General features: G+C 38.2%; 2 protein-coding genes across 2 annotated transcripts in view; one reads left to right on the forward strand and one right to left on the reverse strand.

The window, feature by feature from the left end:
- Positions 1-12,313, forward strand: part of SERGEF (secretion regulating guanine nucleotide exchange factor) — a 75,725-nt gene extending 63,412 nt beyond the window's left edge. The window contains exon 11 of the mRNA XM_070957445.1: positions 12,120-12,313. Coding sequence (XP_070813546.1) covers positions 12,120-12,313 — 194 coding nt within the window. The remainder of the gene's footprint in view (positions 1-12,119) is intronic.
- Positions 1-19,011, reverse strand: part of KCNC1 (potassium voltage-gated channel subfamily C member 1) — a 186,681-nt gene that overhangs the window by 8,240 nt on the left and 159,430 nt on the right. The gene's annotated exons all lie outside the window — the stretch shown is intronic.

Genomic DNA, 19,011 nt, shown 5'->3' on the forward strand with positions numbered 1-19,011 from the left:
CCCAGAACAGCACCAATATGGGAAAAGGCACTTAAAAGATGTCACCTGCATTAGCTGGCTGCTTACAGACTTTCTCAGGGAACCTGAGGATTCTAGTATTACAACTCTATTGCAGGAAAGAGCTGTATGGCAGTGGCTCCTAAAAGTAGTGACGCTAACAAGGACTGCCTTGGTCTTGCATCTTTACACATCCAGAAAATAGCACTAGAACTAGTACTTAAACTTATATACCGCTTTACAGTGCTCTCTAAGTGGTTTACAGAGTCAGCATATTGCCCTCAACAATCTGGGTCCTCATTTTACCAACCTTGGAAGGATGGAAGGATGGAAGGCTGAGTCAACCTTGAGCCTGGTGAGATTTGAACTGCCAAATTGCAGGCAGCTGGCAGTCAGTAGAAGTAGCCTGCAGTACTGCACTCTAACCACTGCGCCACCATGGCTCTGAAGTGCGAATGATTTGAGGGGAATGAATTGGGGCAACGTGTAAACAGCTACATTCTATAAACTAGAGTCCTATAAAGTACCCTCTACAGTGAGATCCTCTCTGAGATCTGTGTGGCTCCTAAGCTGATGATGTTCCCAAAACCCTTAAAGCTATTTGCACAGGCCTTGACATCGGGCCCCTACCGTTTGAGGTTTTATGTTTGTTTTGTTGTTGGGTTGCCATCTTGTGATTATTTTGTAACTAATATTGTTCTTGTTTTTTTGTTCATTTCCCATATTTTGTGGTTTTTAATATTATTTTATAGTTGGGAGCTACTCAGAGTTGGTTGGAGTCAGATGGCATCCAAATAAATAAACAAACAAACAATTGACATCCCTTGGTTTCTGCTGAAGTCTCCTTATGCTGCTAAAAGGTGTATTTGCTGATAAAATTTAATTTTTTTCATCTTGGATAAGAATAAAAAAATATACATCTTTTAAAAAGAAGGATATTTAACTTCTCTTAGGCCACTATTTTCTATTTCAAAATGTTATTACAACACAAGAGCTGAAGTTTATTTAACTTTTTTTTAGAAATGGTGTCTTATTCTTGAGACAATTATGTTGCCATGGAGAAGATATACCTTTGAATTTATCCTGTAGATGTGTAAGGAAATGTATTTTAATTCAGTTGCCACTCTCACTTGTGGCTGTGTCAGCCTTGTTTCCTGTTATTTTTGTTTTTACATATTTATTTTTATTTATAGCAAGTTCTTTCTGGGATTGTATATTTTGCTTTTTCCAATGACATTTATTCTTATAATAGGCAGGAATGTTCTCATATGTTGCAAATTGTCTTTTAATCTCTGTAGCCTGCATAGAATAATAGACTGCTAAGATGTATTAATACATCTAAACTGCTACTCTATTTCCTTTTTATAAAATGAAGATTTAGCCTAATAACACATATCATTAATGATTTTTTTAAAAAAGGGAGATAATATGCAGCAATTAAGCTGCCACCCTTCAGAGAGTTCTTGCTATAACTGCAGAAAGTTTTAACCATTGGCAGATTTCCATTACAGAAAATGATGACTGTTCACATGGGTAGAATTGAAGACCTTAACAGGGTCCTTGTGTCCCTCCTCTCCAGTGAACAATCTGCTTTTTCTGTGGAGTGGAGGTATGACAGATATGTAACAGTAACAGTGTTATGAGTTACCTATCCTGTTACCAAATCTCCCCTATACAGCTGTCCCAGTGGGGGTCTGTAACCATTAAAATGAGTTATCAAAATTTAACATGAACTCCCATCTTAGTTAGCTGCCCCTTCATATATCATATTCCTGTATCTTCAGGGATTAAATGTAAGCAAACTAAATTAAACAGATTTCAAAAGCGAGGGTGTTTTAAAAAAGTGTAGGTGGACAATCCAGTGTCCTTGAAAGTTCTTCCTTGGTTGAGAGGTTAATGGCTTCTCTCATCTTCTCTACTTCAGACTGCTGTCCTGTCCTCTCCTGTGGTCTCCTCATGAGGAGCAGGCAGTCTCTTGTCCTCTCTTTGTCCAGAGAGGTTCGGTTGGACCAAGCTCATTGCCTGTCCATTGGCCATCCTCTGGAGATGTCTTAGCTCACCATTGCCTCACCTGAAATGTCAGGCAATGTAAGACATGTTGATATATTTGGGGAAGCAGCCTAAAATGCTATGTGTTGGCAATCTTGTGGCTCCACTTTATATTAGTTCGCTAATTTCCTATGGAATCACCCCTTTACTTTGGTCTCTGACATTTTTACCTGCCAAGTAGCTCCTTGTTGGTTACAAAGAAGATTGGAGCTCCAGCTTCCAGAGCCATATTTTATTAAAGAGGTGGTCATCTCTTCTGTCTAAAGAGGTTTGAAGGATTTTTTTTTGGGGGGGGGGTTCCTTCAAGTCATGGTTATATATAACGCAGGGGTGGGTTCTACTTACCTTTACTACTGGTTCGCAACGGGATCATGCACGTGCACAAGTAAAGCTCGCATGCACGCGTTGCTTCCGTCGGTTTTACTACCGGTTCTATAGAACCGGCCCGAACTGAGGGAAACCCACCATTGATATAACGTATGTATGTGTCAGGGGTGGTATTCACTTACCTTTGCTACCAGTTTGCAAATGTGAGCATGTGCACGCTTGCTTAGATCGCACACACCACCTCTGCTTATGCACAGGACCTTCCGCGCATGCGCAGAGCATCAAAAACGGGATGTGATGACATCTGGGTGGGTGGATGGAGCCTCCCAGTGCCGCTGCTACCGGTTCACCCGAACCGGATAGAACCGGCTGAATACCACCACTGGTATGTATGTATGTATGTATGTATGTGTCGAGCCCGCTTTCTGCTCTGCTCGACATACATACCGGAGGGAGAGGCAAGCCAAGGCATTCGTTGAAGCCATGTCAACTGAGAACAGGCACATAGTACTTGGGTTTAGCAATGGTGGCGGGTTAGGCTTGTGTATTACAATGGTGGTGGCTAGAAGCGTTTAGGCTGCGGGACAAATTACCTTACTAAGAGAGTCCGGCTATGAAACCAGGATACCGCACGCAGAAACGGAACCGCATGATAATCCACAGACTGCTGCAACCTCCCGGAAAACCGGAATCAGCTGCAAAGTGCAATTAGGGGGGGTGGGGCATGGGGCGCGGTTGTGCGGTTTCTTTAAAATCAACTACGTAGATGGAACGCTCAGAGCTGACTTTATTTCATCTTTGTGAACTCAGAGTTTGCTGTTGCCGGTTGGTGCGAATAAACAGTTGATTCTCCAAGCCGGTGTTTCGTTCTGGTGCTTCAACAGTACAACGCTCAGACACGGACCGGTATAGTCTGACAGTATGTAGGTATATGGTGGGTTGGGCTGAGAGAGATTGGCTGAATCAAAGTCACCCATCTCACTTTCATGATTAATTATAGAACAATGCATGTGTGAGAATAAAAGGAATAGTTTATGAATGGCTCAGTACTGAGTAGTAGGGATGTGTGATGCCACTTTGGTTGCTTAATGAATTTTTGGATAAATATATATGGAATTCATTAGACGTATCTTGGTTGATGATGCAGAAGTACATGCACTTGTGCGTGCAGATGTTGGCTGAAAACCCAAATGATTTTCGGTAAATGTGGAACTGAGAATTAATGTTTTGAGACCCAAGATAGTTGTGCTTAACAAGAGTGAATGATTGCAAGTTCTAAATAAAAAAAAAATAGAGGAAATGGGTAGAATGTGAATTAAATATGGGAATGTGAATGGAAAAAATTGAGATACAGAAGGTAGTATTTGGTCTAGTGTGAGGACTGAATGTTTAGTCAAAAGATGCAAAAATGCATGTATCTGCCTGCTTTGTTTGTAAAAATGATAATTGGGTATATAAAGGTGAACATAATAAATTGAATACAGTGGGATGGGGTACTTTAAAAAGTGTGAGAAACCAAAATGAGACTGGGCCAAGAATGAATGAATGCTGAATACATGTGAACTGAATACAAAAGTAGACAACTAATATGAAAGAAGTATTTGAGTTGTTCAATTATCTAAACATAACAGATGGGGAACAACCTGCAAAACAAATACATGAAAAGGAATAAATGGCTCAAAAGGAAAAGGAAGACCGATACAGTTGTGGTTGAATTAAACTGATAATGTTCTAAAAGAAAAAAGTGTGAGAACTTTAAAGACACAAAAGGCAGTATCCATAGTATTGTATGAATGCAGGAGGAGGATGGTTTGCAAATATAGTAAAGTATACAGGAGCATAGGAAATGATATAAATTAGTTTTTGCTGTGTTTCTTTTCATTTATTTAACTTTTTGGCTTATTGTGTCTTACTTTGCACCAAGCATAACGTCCGTTAACCTAAAAAGAAAGAGCTTGTGGGTATGTTTGTATGTAAGAACTAACACCTTACGTTGTGAGCATGTGTCTAAGTAACTGGATATTACTGCAGGTTGATGATTTTTGTTTTCATACCATAGATTATTGAAAGACATTGTTTTGGGTAGCCCATAAGAAAGAGCATGACCGTGTCTAAACTGAGGGGCTAGTATTAAACAATTGTTCAAAATTTCTTTTACATGTTGTTGCTGCTTACATTTTTATTTTCAGTCTTTAAATATATTGACAGGGTAGCTCTTCAGGGATGAGCAATCTAAAGACTTGCCTCCTTGTTTCTATAGCAACCCAGCATCTCTGTCCTTTCAAAATAGCAAGTATGCTGCAGGGGTATTAGATTCAGCAGAATTATGTTAACAATTGAGCATCTTTCCATTTCTAAGTCGTTGCACATGAAAATGGGCTGCACTGGCACTTAAGAAAGAGAAGAGAGGGAGAAATGTCTTTTCTCCTGGAAAACTAATTTTTTTAGACAAAAAGGCTGTTTATTTTTTAGACTTACAATATATATATATTGTAAAAGGAAATAATTTGCTATTTCAGATGTGATGTGCTCTTAAAAAGCATGAGAATAGCTGTGGGTTTCCAACAAGCTGACAGAATCAATGCCTGCTGTCCATTGTTATCTTCAGTGAATTGTTCTGTATTAAAAACTGTCATTAACGTTATATTCAGAACCTCAGTTAAAGGATATACTGGCAGAGCAAATTTCTTGCACCTTGCATGCATTTACATTCACAGACACAATTATTTCAAGAGACAAAAAACCCCCTGTAATTTTAGCCCTTTGATCTTCTGCTCTGTTCAAAATTATTCTGATCTTTGACTTAGCCAAAGTGCAGCTCTGCAAGGAATGCTGATCATGCAACTCATTCCCATTTCTCCTTCTTTCAATCTTGGTTATTGTTTCATTATCATATTATGTGACAGGGAAATCTGAATTGTGTGGATTTATCATTTTCCTTGATTTTTAGCTGGAAAAGTTTTTTTTTTTAACAGTTCTTTAAATTGCCCATATTCCTACTAAATCAGGGTGCTGGTGGTAATGTAAAACTGATAGATATTTATGCTATGCTTAAATACGTTTTTTTAAACCCTGAGAAAAAAATATAAGCCAATTTAGGCAAGCAAGAAGAGGATGCAGCTATAACTACTTGCATTAAAATTGAGAAACTTTTACGAACTCAGTCTGTCTAAGGGTAGAGTTATATTATTGTCCCAGTTTACAACTAGGGAGACCTTTGTCTACTTGGTTTAACAATTATTTAAGCAGCCGAATTTTGAGATCCTAATGCAGGCATGTCCAACCTGTGGCCCATAGACCACATGCAGTCCTGGAGAGTTTGTAATGCAGCCCCACAGAATTTATATATAAAAAATAAAAGGCTTGTTATTTATATACATCAACTATATTTTATGTGCAGCCGAGGACAATTCCTCTTCACTCATTGCAGCCCAGGCAAGCCGAAAGATTGGACATCCATGTCCTACATCTAGAGAAAAGAAGGACTAGGAGTGACATGGTAGCATTATTCCAGTATTTGCAGGGCTGCCACAAAAAAGAGGTGGTCAAAGTATTCTCCAAAGCACCTGAGGGCAGGACAAGAAACAATGGTTGGAAACTAATCAAGGAGAAAAGCAATCTAGAACTAAGGAGAATCTTCCTAATAGTGAGTTCAATTAACCAGTGGAACAGCTTGCCTCCAGAAATCGTGGGCGCTCCAACGCTGGATGTTTTAAAGAAGAGTCTAGATGCGTGATGGCGAACCTGTGGAAGTGGCACACAGAACCATCTCTCCGGGCATGCGAGCCGTCACCCATTGCTTTTCTGGGTTCTGGCATGCATGCGCACTGGCCAGCTGGTCTTTACGCACGCGGGAGTGCTGGAAACTGGAAGAGCAGCTGCCTGGCGTGCATGTGCGTGCCGGGAAGATGATTGTCCAGTTTCTGGCGCACACCTGCGCGCTGGCTTGCGCGCCAGAAACCGGAAGACCTCTGGGAGGCTGCACTTGGTGCCGAAAAGTTTCACCAACACTGGTCTAGACAGTCACTTATCTAAAATAGTTAGGTTCTCCTGCTTGAGCAGGGAGCTGGACTAGAAGACCTCCAAGGTCCCTTCTATTCTATTCTATTCTATTCTATTCTATTCTATTCTATTCTATTCTATTCTATTCTATTCTATTCTATTCTATTCTATTCTATTCTATTCCATTCCATTCCATTCCATTCCATTCCATTCCATTCCATTCCATTCCATTCCACTCCACTCCACTCCACTCCATTCCATTCCATTCCATTCCATTATTCCATTCCATTCCATTCCATTCCATTCCATTCCATTCCATATCCTGCTTGTTCAAATCAGCAGAATAAACTTAGAAAAAGAGAACATGTTTTCTCACTGAATTTCTGACACGCAAAACTATCCCTGTTACAACGTAAGAATAACTTTTATCATTCTATGTTGATATTTCCACTTGTGGTTTCAGATGTACAGGTGAAACGAAATAAACTGCTGAATCACCTGATATGAGAAGGAGAGACACACACGAAAAAAGAGAAAGTGTTGCAGAGCACTCAAGCACAGAGTACATTAAGTTACATCACAAATGGTCCCTTTTGCAACTGAAGGCAGCTTTTGTGTGTTTGTTCTTATTTGCCAAATAACAGCTGAATAATAAATGCGCTCAGGAGGACACTTTGAAACTTAGCATCCCATAAAACATTAACGTCTTATATCTCATTTAACAGACTTTTCACCATTTGCGATATTAAGCAACACCATAGTTAGAGGAGATTTCCCCAATATTCATTTTCACGGATGGGTAATAGATTGTATTTTGCTTCAAAGAAATGAGCATCCATCAATAACTTGATGGACGATATTTTTTATTTATGATTTACAATATTATTCCGAAACCTCTTCATCTTGTCGCAGAGGCTGGAGAGCATATTTAGGTATTTTGAACGTGTTTTGTGGGCACTCTCACAAAATGGTTACCAGGGGCTTCCAGATCAACCATAAAGTGACTGTAATGTGGGACTAGCTCACTTCAAAGGGTTTCTCTGTCAGACAAGATATCTGCTGTCTGAAGAACGTTCTATCGTGGATTCTTGCTTATCTTTATCCTTTGGGATATTTGTTATCAATTTCTCTTATGAAAACTTATAGAAGAGTCATTGGATGTGAGATGGATGGCAAATAAAATTTATAAATAAATTATAAATAAGTAATAGAATCCCATTCCAAATTTCCTTTGGGTTAACTTTAAAACATACAAATAAAGCATGATTGTTTTCCCATTTGAAATGCCCAGGCAAAGAAAAAAGATTTAGACTGCATACTAAAAATATTGAGAAATAATTGCAAGCATACCATTGTGGACTGGATACGCAGAGGGAATCTGCTACAAGAGGAATACAGGGACACCACAAACTGGAGATCTACAAATGGTTCATTCTGCTTTTACATGTAGTTCTTGATTTACAACCATTCATTTAGTGATTATTCTCAGTTTCAAGGGCACTGAAAAAAGAGATTTGCTATAGGTCCTCGCACTTACGACCTCCACAGCATCCCCGTGGTTACATAATCATAATTTGGGTGGTTGGCAACTGGCATGTATTTATAATGGTTGCAACCTCCTAAGGTCATGTAATTGCCATTTGTGACTTTTCCCAGCCAGCTTCTGACAAGCAAAATCAATGGAGGAAACCAGAATTGCTAAAAGAGAGCATGGTTGACTTAACAGCAATGATTTGCTTAACAACCATGGCAAAAAAGAAGTTGTAAAATTGGGCATATTTCATTTAATAGCTGCTTTATTTAACGTTGGAACTTCTGGTCCCAATTCTGGCCATAAATTGGGGACTAACTGTAGCTTATTCAAATGGCCATTTCCAGAATCTCTGTGGAGATTCTCAGTCATCCAGGTCATGGTTGTCTCAAAGGAAAAAAACAGGTGTTCCTAAGGAATGAAGGAATGAAGAGCCTCTTTCCTGAATGCATTGAAGTTAATTGTTGAGGGCCAAGGATAAAGTGTAAGGAAGTGGCATTTTAGTCTAACAAATAAATAGTCTAATAAAATATAAAATAAAATAATCAATCAATCAACTGATCAGTTTCATCAGCTAACAGCATTCATCAATCACAATTACATAACTTATCACGATAGAAAATTGGACAAAAAGTTTAATAACACCAGACAAAGTGGTTTAATTAAAACTGGGTCTCATTTGTGTGAGTGCTCTTTCTACAGGCAATGTGCCATGGGATTGGCACATGGGTTGAAGGGACCTGATTGAAAGAGGCACCGTTTTCCAGTGTTTTTCCCCTTTATTATTCACTTAAAAGATGGTAGAAAGCAATTTCAGCCAAACTTTATTTAACAGTCACACAGTTTCACTAATCGTTTTGCATTCTTTGTGAACAATTCTATCCTCCCAACTGACAGTCTCTTGCAATTGTATTAAATGAGTATTTTCCCCTCTGAACTCCAGCTCAGAGCCATTTTAAACACAAATCATATAGGTTATATTATGAACTTAAGATATGTATGCACCTTGCACATATACATCCTTCTATATAGTAGTAAATACTAAAGTATTTCAAACTAGAGTTAGGAAAGGGTTTAAAGTTATATTGGTAGCATCCTCCACCAATCAGATTAGCAACTTGTTATCTCGTGGCTTATTTTCCCCATGATAGGTAAACCCTTGATCATCTTCTCTTCTGTCATCTTCAAATCCACCAAAAACCTTCTGCATAGCATCTCTTCCTCTTCAGCATGCTTCTTCGGATCACGTCCAAACAATTCTTTTCAGCATTCTTTTTAGCTGCCTAAGAACTAGTCCAGTCCAGATTTACCATGCCTTATTGGGTTTTATTAAAACCAGCAACCCAACCATTTCAGCTTTTTTTTTTTTTTTTAATTTGATTTATATGCCGCCCTTCTCTGGAGACTCAGGGCGGCTTACAATGCGTTAAGCAATAGCCTTCATAATTTTGTATATTTATACAAAGTCAGCTCATTGCCCCCACAAACTGGGTCCTCATTTCACCTACCTTAGAAAGGATGGAAGGCTGAGTCAACCTTGAGCCTTGGAGAGATTCGAACCCTGCAGTAATTGCAGGCAGCTGTGTTAATAACAGGGTGCGTAGACCACTGTACTATCAAGGCTCTTTTGGGCCACCAGCCATTATTTCCATTTCCAGCTTTCTTCTCTTCCCTAGTTGGGTTTCATCCCACCTCTAATGTCAGCATGGCATCTTTTACTGGTATACTCTACCCCCTATGAGAGCTTGAGAGACAAAACTAACTCCTACTGTAATCTCTGTATCAGCAAAGTTTAAACAAACTATTCTGTTTGGGTAAGAATGGGTGAAGAAGCTATGGTGGCACATTGGACCCTCCTCTTTTATGAAAAGGGCGGGGACATTCACAGGTGTCAGTGATACACAGTGTACAGATAGCTGTCTCTGGGTCAGTTTCATATGAAGACTGGAAAGGGAGTAGCTTGGTGCTTGGTTGAAAGATCAAATAACAATGTGTAAGTCTTTTATTAAGAACTTTCATATTTTTTCTAATCAAACTATTAGTTGGTTGTATGTCATTGTATTGAATTCATACCCTACACCCTACACCCTAACAATAAAACTTCCATTACTCACTTCATGTAGTTAAAAGATCCCATTCTCTGGATTAGGGTAAATAGCTCTTACCACTTACTGTAGTTCGCAGTTTACATTCCTGAATATCAACAAAAGCAACACTTGTAGAGATTTCATTGTGGCTTTAATATAATGACATTCCTTGGGGTCTTGCACAGGTTTAAAATCCTCCTATGCCATGTCACTGAGGTTATGTCATTTCCTCCTTTGTGTGACAATATAGTCAGCTAGGTCTTTGGATCTGGAATTTCACTGGTCCATCCTTCACAACAAGAATGCTTTTGGTTTCGTCCCATTCAGTTTTAAAGACCCGAATCCAAGTGGATGTACAAATGCTTTAACCAACTGGATGGATTGGGGTTTGATCCATGAGAATTTCACCAGGGACTTCCTCACTATTGTACACTTGAGCAATTCATCAGCAATATCTTTTTTGTTGTGACTGTGCACAAGGAATTTGCCTCTGGGCATTTAGTACTAGAGTCTGAAATCACAAGCATATATTGATTTCTTCTACTGACTATGGAAAAAAACAGCTAGAGCCATAACAATTCTAGAAAATAAAATAGGAATCAAGGGGATTCTTTCCACAAGTGTCTTATATTTTTTTTTCCTTAGATTTTATATATTGACGTTTTTGGCAAGACTGACAATGAATGTGCTTGGCCAAAAGTATATGTCCCAAAGCCTCATTAGAGATTTTTTTTTTATTGCCACATGTGACTTGAGATTTTCGCTGTCAAAATTCAACAAAACTTTTATAAAATACTGGGAAATTGTAGTCTGCTCTTTCAGAATGGAGCTTCTCATAAACTCTACAAAACAAAGTTTCTCAACTTTAAGATGTGTGGACTCCAACTCCCAGAATTCCTTAGCCTACATGTTGCCTGGGGAATTTTGGAAAGTGAAGTCCACATATCTTAAAGTTGATATGGTTAAGAAATGCTGCTATGAAGATCTCCTTTTTCACAAAGACAGCTGATGTAAACAAAGCTGCTTCTTGCAATTAGAAAAGATATTGCCTCCCTGGTGGTTGAAGTACTCCCCAAGATGCTGTTAGAAATTTGTTTGGTTTTTATTGTTCAGCTGAATTTTCTTCTCTGGAGAAATCTATTTAATACTAAATGTCATGTAGATACTTTAATGAAAGTTTTTTTAAAAAAATAATCATTTCATTTGTAAGTATTTTTCTTCGATGATAAGTGCCAAAAAGAGCATTAGAGTAGCTGAAATAATTCTCCCACAAGCAAATTGCTTCTTTTCAGACCAAGAGTTCCCTTTGGCATCAGATTATTTTAAGTGTATGAGAATTTCATACGGAATTTCTATCTCTAAATACCACTATGAATCAATCTTGGTTCTTGATCAGACAAAGGATAGTGAAGATATCATGGAAAATTGTGAAATGTTATATGAGCAAAATTGGATTGCAATTAAAAAGTTCCCACTACACATTATTCTCTTTTTAACTGAACAATTACGAATGATCCACAATGTAATAATCATTTCAATTGCAGTCCCTGCATCGTAATTTTTAATCCCTGTGAAGACCTGTAAATTATCATAGGTAGTCCTCAATTTATGACCACAATTGAGCCCAAAATTTTTGTGGCTAAGCGAGACAGTGGTTAAGTGAGTTTTGCCCCATTTTATGATCTTTCTTGTGACAGTTGTTGAGTGAATCACGACAGTTGTTGTTAACACAGTTGTTAAATGAATATGGCTTTCTCATTGACGTTACTGGTTAGAAGGGCACAAAAGCTGATACACGTGATCCCAGGACAGTGCCACTGTCATAAATATGAATCAGTTGCCAAGCATTTGAATTTTGATCGTGTGATCATGGGGATGTTGCAGTGGTCATAAGTGTGAAAAACAGTCACAAGTTACTTTTTTCAGTGCTGATATAACCTCGAATGGTCACTAAATGAACGGTTGTAAGTCAAGGACTATCTGTATACCTTCTTTGTCTTCATTTTTTTTTAGGACGACAAGGTTAGTGAGCTTTGCCAAGTATGATTCACTAGGAATTTGGCTGTTACGATTTTTCACTGGCTGCTTTAATATGCTGATGATTTTTTTCTTTTCATTTTACTTAGGTAACCAGTGTTTTTCCTGGGGATGGAACGAGCATGGCATGTGTGGCAACGAAACAGAAGAAAATGTTTGTCTTCCTCAGCCTGTGGAATCTCTTAGTTCTTCAGAGCTGCTTTTAATTGGATGTGGAGCCGGACACTCCTTAGCATTTTGCTCTTTAACAAGCTTAGACATAACACCCTCTGCACAATTTTAAATTCACCTGGAGGTTTGTCTTTGGTTAATAAAATGCAGTTAATGTCAAAGCAATTCAGTCATACTAGCCATGGCAAGATTATCCATGTTATATACTGACATAGTCATTTTGCCGGGTTCGTATTTAAAAGAAAGAGGAAGTTTTTTTTTTTTTTTTAAAAATTGCTTTTGTTTGAGGGGAGCAAAGTATGAAAACATTTTGGTGTGATGAAATGAAACAGAATGTGCTTTATTTATTGTCAAGCATGAAAAACCAGATTTACATGTAAAGCTTCTAATGAACTGATTTATTACTACAGCCTATACACAGGAGTCTCCTGATACTAAGAGTTAGCACCTGGACAGAACTAGATAAGTATTAATGGCAGACAAGGGTGGATTGGACTTAGTTCGCTTGTGGTTACAAAATCATTCTAAACTGATGCCTAGTTTAACTCCTCCCCCTGGTTCTGCCAGTCTCTTTCCTATATTTATTGATATCAAGCACATGGTTACCTCAGGTAGTCCTTGCTTAATGACTGCCATGTTTAATGATTCTTAAAAATTATGATGGTGTTGAAAAAATAATTTTACAACCAGTCCCTGCACTTGCAATGTTTACAGCATCCTGCGGTTATGGGATCTCCAATTGTACACCTCATAGCCAGCTTCCAACAAGCAAGGTCAATGAAGAAGCCAACAATAAAATTATAAGTCACAATCATCTGATGGCTTGCTTAAAGACTGTGTTGGTTAGCAACAGAGTTACCGGTCCCAATTATGATAATTAAGTGAAAGACTACCCGTCCAGTTTTTATCCAAGTATATATACTGGAGCATTAGTCTCAATATCAGAGATTTATAATTGGACTATACTGTTTCATCAATGCAAATGCAATCAGATATAGAGACTTCCAGGTGAGAAAAATTGTGGATTGATGCTTCTCTGAAAGAGTAGGGATGCTGAGGATGGAATTATGCCTGCCAGTGAGGCCGTTCCTACACAATTTCTCCAGACAATGAAAAGCTAAAAAGATTGCCCATGGGTGCTCTGGATAGCAGTTCCTTATGAGGAAACCTGTAGCACCCAAAAGGATTCTACAGGCACCTCATGAGTGAAGTGCCTGGAGCCAAGGAAGATCTGACTTGCAGCCTCAATGGAGCCTTTAATGGATACCAAGTCCCACTTTCTTAAGCACTTCGGATGGTAGCTATTTAAAAACTAAAGAATTCTCTGGAATAGCAGTTTAACTGGACCATCTGTGTTTAACAGGAAAAAAAAACCAGAATTTTTTCCCCAGAAATTAACTTGCAGCAAAAAGCACATTAAAAGCTTGGACTATAAAAGTTTTAAACAAATATAGGGACCAGTAGGCTGTAGGTTCCTGTAAATTTATTAGAAGAGATACCCACAATGATGGGAGTGGAATGTGAGGAGTGTAGAACTGACTGAAATGGCTAAATTGACTTGTCTAATTAAAGAAGGTACAACAATATTTTTTAAATAAAAGAATGGAAACCCTTTATGGACTTTTTGCTGCAAATGGACAAAAGTTTGTGGGTTTTGGGGATTTACTGATTAAAAAGCGTTGTTTACAGGAAGACGGGATCCAAAATATATAATTTCAGAGGCTGGAAATGGTGAATCATTATGCTAGTAATGGCTTTTGCCTTCAGAGGTTGTGGGTGCTCAATCACTGGGGAGGTTTTTAAGAAGATATTGAACAGCCACATGTCTGAAATGGGATAAGGTCTCTTGCTTTGGGCAGGGGGTTGGATTAGAAGACTTCCAAGGTCCCTTCCAATTCTATTATTCTGTTGTATATGTTCTGTTATCTGCTGCAAAGAAGATTGGAAGTTGCTTCTTTAGATATCTTTCTTCTTCCTTGTCTCACTTTTTCATTTATTTTTTTTTATATCTCTTACACACATGCATATACACACATAAGCAATCAAGTATATAGTAGAATATGTTGCCAAACTCATGGTTCCTTGTTACTACTCTACATTTTACTGGCCATTGACTGGGTGTTTTGCTGGGTCACGAATCCAGATGTTATTTTGAAAGGCCTTTGAATTAGTTCAATATCTAAGTGGCAGCATTATTTTTCCTTTATTCTTTGGGCATTCCTGGATTCAATGCCCATCTCCTATATTTTACAAATCAAACTCCTGAATATAGTTATTAGAATTGTGCAGCCCTTTTGATTCAGTTTCAGTCATATGCAGGTCTGTGAACATAAATACCTGCCTATACCTCTTTGAAACTTTCATGTCTTTTCTCAGGATTTGATGGATACCCTGTGAGAGATAGGGGAAAATATGGCTGCTTTAAAGAGTTGCTACATTTGCTCTCCTGTGCCTTCTAACGCGTTTTTTTGGAATTGAATCATAGCCTTTATATGTATATATTAGGTCGTAGAAGGGGCATAAATATAATAGCAGCCTTCACAAATAAGCTAGTTAATAAAAAAAAAGTTTTATTTTCCTCGACTGGAGTTTGTCATATGTATAAAATGCAGAATTTTTGGAGTTCTGTGCCACATCAACTGAATCAGTGATAGCAGTACTCTACCAATCCAGGATTTTATGTTAATAGTCTGATACTCTGTAAGCCTAATCTGTTCCATCTGTTTACAACCAATTTATTTGGAAAGCCAATTAAGACGGATTAGCAAGATCTGTTTAGCTATTTGTGATCTCTGTTACTTTACCTGTAGGCATGTTACCAGAAATTATTGCGGTGACTACTCCTTTTATACAGTACATACCCTAGTCAACATAAATCGTAATGTATGTACACAAATATATTTGGTAGAATGCAGTATTGCAGGCTAAGTCAATGCTCACTACCAGGAGTTCAATCCTGATGGGCTCAAGATTGACTCAGCCTTCCATCCTTCTGAGATTGGTAAAATGAGGACCCAGATTGTTTGGGGCAATAGGCTGACTGTAAATCATTTAGAGAGGACTATAAAGCAATATAAAATGATATATAAGTCTAAGCAGTATTACTATTGTTATCGACCTGGTTAACACAGAGGCCTATATGGTCATGTATCAGAGATGCTCTAGTACAGGAGTGTCAAACTCGTGGCCCACGGGCCAGATGCGTCACATGCTGGCCACACCCACCCATTTTAGTGAAGGAGGGAAAAGTTGTGACACGTCACATGACGACGTGTTGTCACAAGTTTGACACCTCTACATCTACCTCTAGTAAATCCTGCATTAAGCAAGGGAATGAACTAATTAGCTCCTTCTAACTCAATGAGATTAAATGGGGTAACAAAAAAGTCTGCTATTATGCTTTCCCTCAGATTGCACCATAAAAATTCAATAGCGCAGAAAGATGTTCAATCTGATGAAGAAGATTGCTTGAAAGAAAAAAAGTACAGTATTCATGAGGTGTCCTTCCAGCTGTCTTTGTTTTGTTTTTAATCATCATCAGCACTCAGAAATCATTTCATAATGTTGAGCATGCTATAAACTATTTTACCTCTTCATGTTTTTGCTGACATCCTTTTGCAGAAGGATTTTTTTTTTTAAAAAAAATTATGTTCTGCTATTAGGCTTGCTTGTATTCAGGCTATTAAACTTTTTATCTCAAGCTCTTGATTAGGCATTTGCTTGTTCTATCTGTAAATCCTTGGCTACAGGGAAAGATTATGAATTGAATTTTCCTTCACAGCTGCATTTTGTGTCTCTTTTGCTCCTCTTATTTTGTTCTTCCTTTTTATTTTTCCTCCTAAACTTGAGTTCATTTAAGGTGTACACCAATAGTGATTTACACTATTGTTAATTCTGTGCTGTGTATCTATTGTTTGCATTCGTTAATTTTTTTTGCATAATAAAATAAATAGAATTTCTTTCCTTTACCCTCCTCCTTTATTTGCATATTATTAACAGTAAAATTATCTGATTAGTTGTTTAATCTGTGTAAGGGGCATCAAGATGCATTGCAGAATATTTAATTATTTTTGATCATGTATATATTTTATTTTTATCATGTGATTTTTTTTTTTACTTTCATTTATTTTTTGAGGGGGTTGGCCTTTTGATATGAGATAGATGGACAGAACAATCTTTTCCTCACTGTTTTTGATGTTAATTATATTCCGAGCCTGTTGGATCAAAGCAAAGGCCTACCAGGTGCCCTGGGACAGAACTAGAAACCCCACATTTTTATGTGCCCTTCTGAATCTATGTATGCAACCCAAATAGCCCTCTGAAAGTTGCTGGTGAATTATTATTTTGTGTGACAAAAATGGAACATTATTAAATGCAGCTAAATTAGGATTGTTCATGTAAAGCAGAGGTGGGCAACTATGGCCCCTTTATGACTTGTGGACTTCAACTCCCAGAATTTCTGAGCCATGCTGGCTCAGGAATTCTGGGAGTTGTAGTCCACAGGTCATAAAATGGCCATAGTTCCCCATCCCTGTTGTAAAGGGTTATGTTCCTACAATGCATGTTCTTTCATCTGTTTGCTAGACAAGTTTTTATTGGATTGTATATCCCTAGAACAAACTTCTAATAATAAAAAACATGGGGTTGATCATTTACAATAAGTTCCATCACTAAAAGAAACATTAGAACTTTCTAGCATATGAATTCTCAGTCCTTCAGATAAACAAGGATATACAGTGGTTCTGTTGATGTTCTCCTTATGACTGTAATAGTACCTGCCCATTACAGTTGTAAGTTGTGACAGTCATAAAATGAGTTATCCATTTATGACCTTTTTTTTTGCAAAGCAGTTGTTCGCTTAACAACTGCTTTGCAAAAAAAAAGGTCATAAATGGATAACTCACTGTTTGCTTGTAAATGCCAGTTTTTGGCAAAAACATCATAAAATGAGGTCCTGTGAATATGGACCAGTTGTTGAATGCCCCAATGTGTAATGTGACTCTGGCGTGTGTGTGGCAGATGTTTTAACTTAGGAACCAGTTCATGAGTACACCAGGAGAGGTCTGTCATAACTTTGAACCATCACTAAGCAATGGATCATAAGTTGAGGACTACCTGTAATGCAGCATAACCAATATTTAGCAAACATCAATGCAGTTGTTCCTAATAAATAGTAAAGGGAAGCCCGATGATTTGTCCAGTGCTGATGCTAAGAATAAGAGCTACAAAGTCTTATTTTCTCATTCATGGTGTCTGTTTACATAAGGCAAATTGCATTTGTATGTAATGAAATGTATGTAGATGACTTGGAAAATGAAGGGGAAGAGAAACAATTACACCACAAAACAATTACCTAGGAAACAATTACACAAGAGAGGCAGAAACTCCTAGTGGCTTAACGGACAGATAAAGAAACTTGGGAAAAACCTGCTTTAAAGGGTCAAGCAGGTAAAAGTGGCAGGAAGTTTGTACCTTTGTACCTCGAGATTTGCAATATTCTGTTAATGTAGCCTTACAATAAAGGCTTTTATGTAGCTTTCAGGAAATATTTTCTAGCCTCAGTTAAAATAGGCATGCACTCTAATGAGGGACTCTGGCAGATATTTAGGCAAAAATGTATTGGAGGACATGACATTCTGTCATTGAACCCATTTGTTGTACGGGGTGTCTAGATGGGGATTTCTTTTGCTTTGATTTCCCTTATTTTTCAGCTGCTGCTTCCATCACAAATCAAATATCTTTGCCAAAACAAACAGACAATAGCCAAATACTGTCTTTGGCCTGCTAAAGGTAGAAGGAATCTACCTGCAATGGCCTGTGGCCCATTGTAGAATCAAAAACAAAAACAACCTTGTTAATCTTTAAAATACCACAACAGTTTTGTTAGTTTTATTAGCAGTGTTATAGCAATGCTACCCAATTCCGCAGAAGTGGATGTTGAGATACTTTTGCCTTGTGACATTAAAGTGGAATTAAATCTTAGTAGGTTTTACTCTACTTAGATACACCTTTTTTTTCCTTTAAAGAGAGAAGAGTTGTTAGGAGCCCTTTTCTGAAGAGTCTGTAGAAGGTGTTCTGACCTAGGCTCCCTTAACAAGCAGAAGGCAGGAATTGGTCCCGGCAAAACCTCTTTTATTTACACGACTGTGAATTACATTCATTCATAGTCAGCAAGGTTTGCAAAGGAATATTTCTCAACACACCTTTTCTTGTTTGGCATGCTGTCACATGAATTGTTTCTGCGCAAGGTGCGGATCTGTGCACCTTCCGCCGTGCTCTCAAGACCTTTTTATTCCACCAGGCAGGCCTGGCCTAATCTTTTCCCCCTTTTTCTCTTTTAATACGTAAATTTTAATCTGTTTTTAAATGATTGGGGTGTTTTAAATCTGTCTGGGCCAAATTTGTTTAATTTGGTTTTATTCTGTTTTTTAAATTTTGTATCTATGTATTTTATTGTTTGGCTGTTCACCGGCCTGAGTCCTTTGGGAGTAGGGCGGTATATAAATCAAATAAAGACTAAAGACTAAAGTTTCCAACTGCAGTACAAGGCAAAACTTGGCACAGAGTCTCTCAGAGTCACAGAATGAATGAATTGTTTCCTGCAAAAGCCCACTCCCTGTTTGTCCACTTTTATTTCCTATGGGAGGGGCCAATTATTTCCAAGGTGTGGCCTTACTCCTGAGTCGACCCTGGTTTCTTAACTGTTCTTGTCTTCTGGCAGCTCTGCGCATGCACACACTGGGAACAGGCTCCAGCTGTTCCTCTGCCTCGTTGCTGTCTATCTCCGTCTCTGCCTCTGACACAGAGCCC

This window comes from Pituophis catenifer, unplaced genomic scaffold (assembly GCF_029215685.1).
Source record: "Pituophis catenifer annectens isolate HBS135680 unplaced genomic scaffold, rPitCat1.0.hap2 SCAF_1, whole genome shotgun sequence".
NCBI classification, from domain to species: Eukaryota; Metazoa; Chordata; class Lepidosauria; order Squamata; family Colubridae; genus Pituophis; species Pituophis catenifer.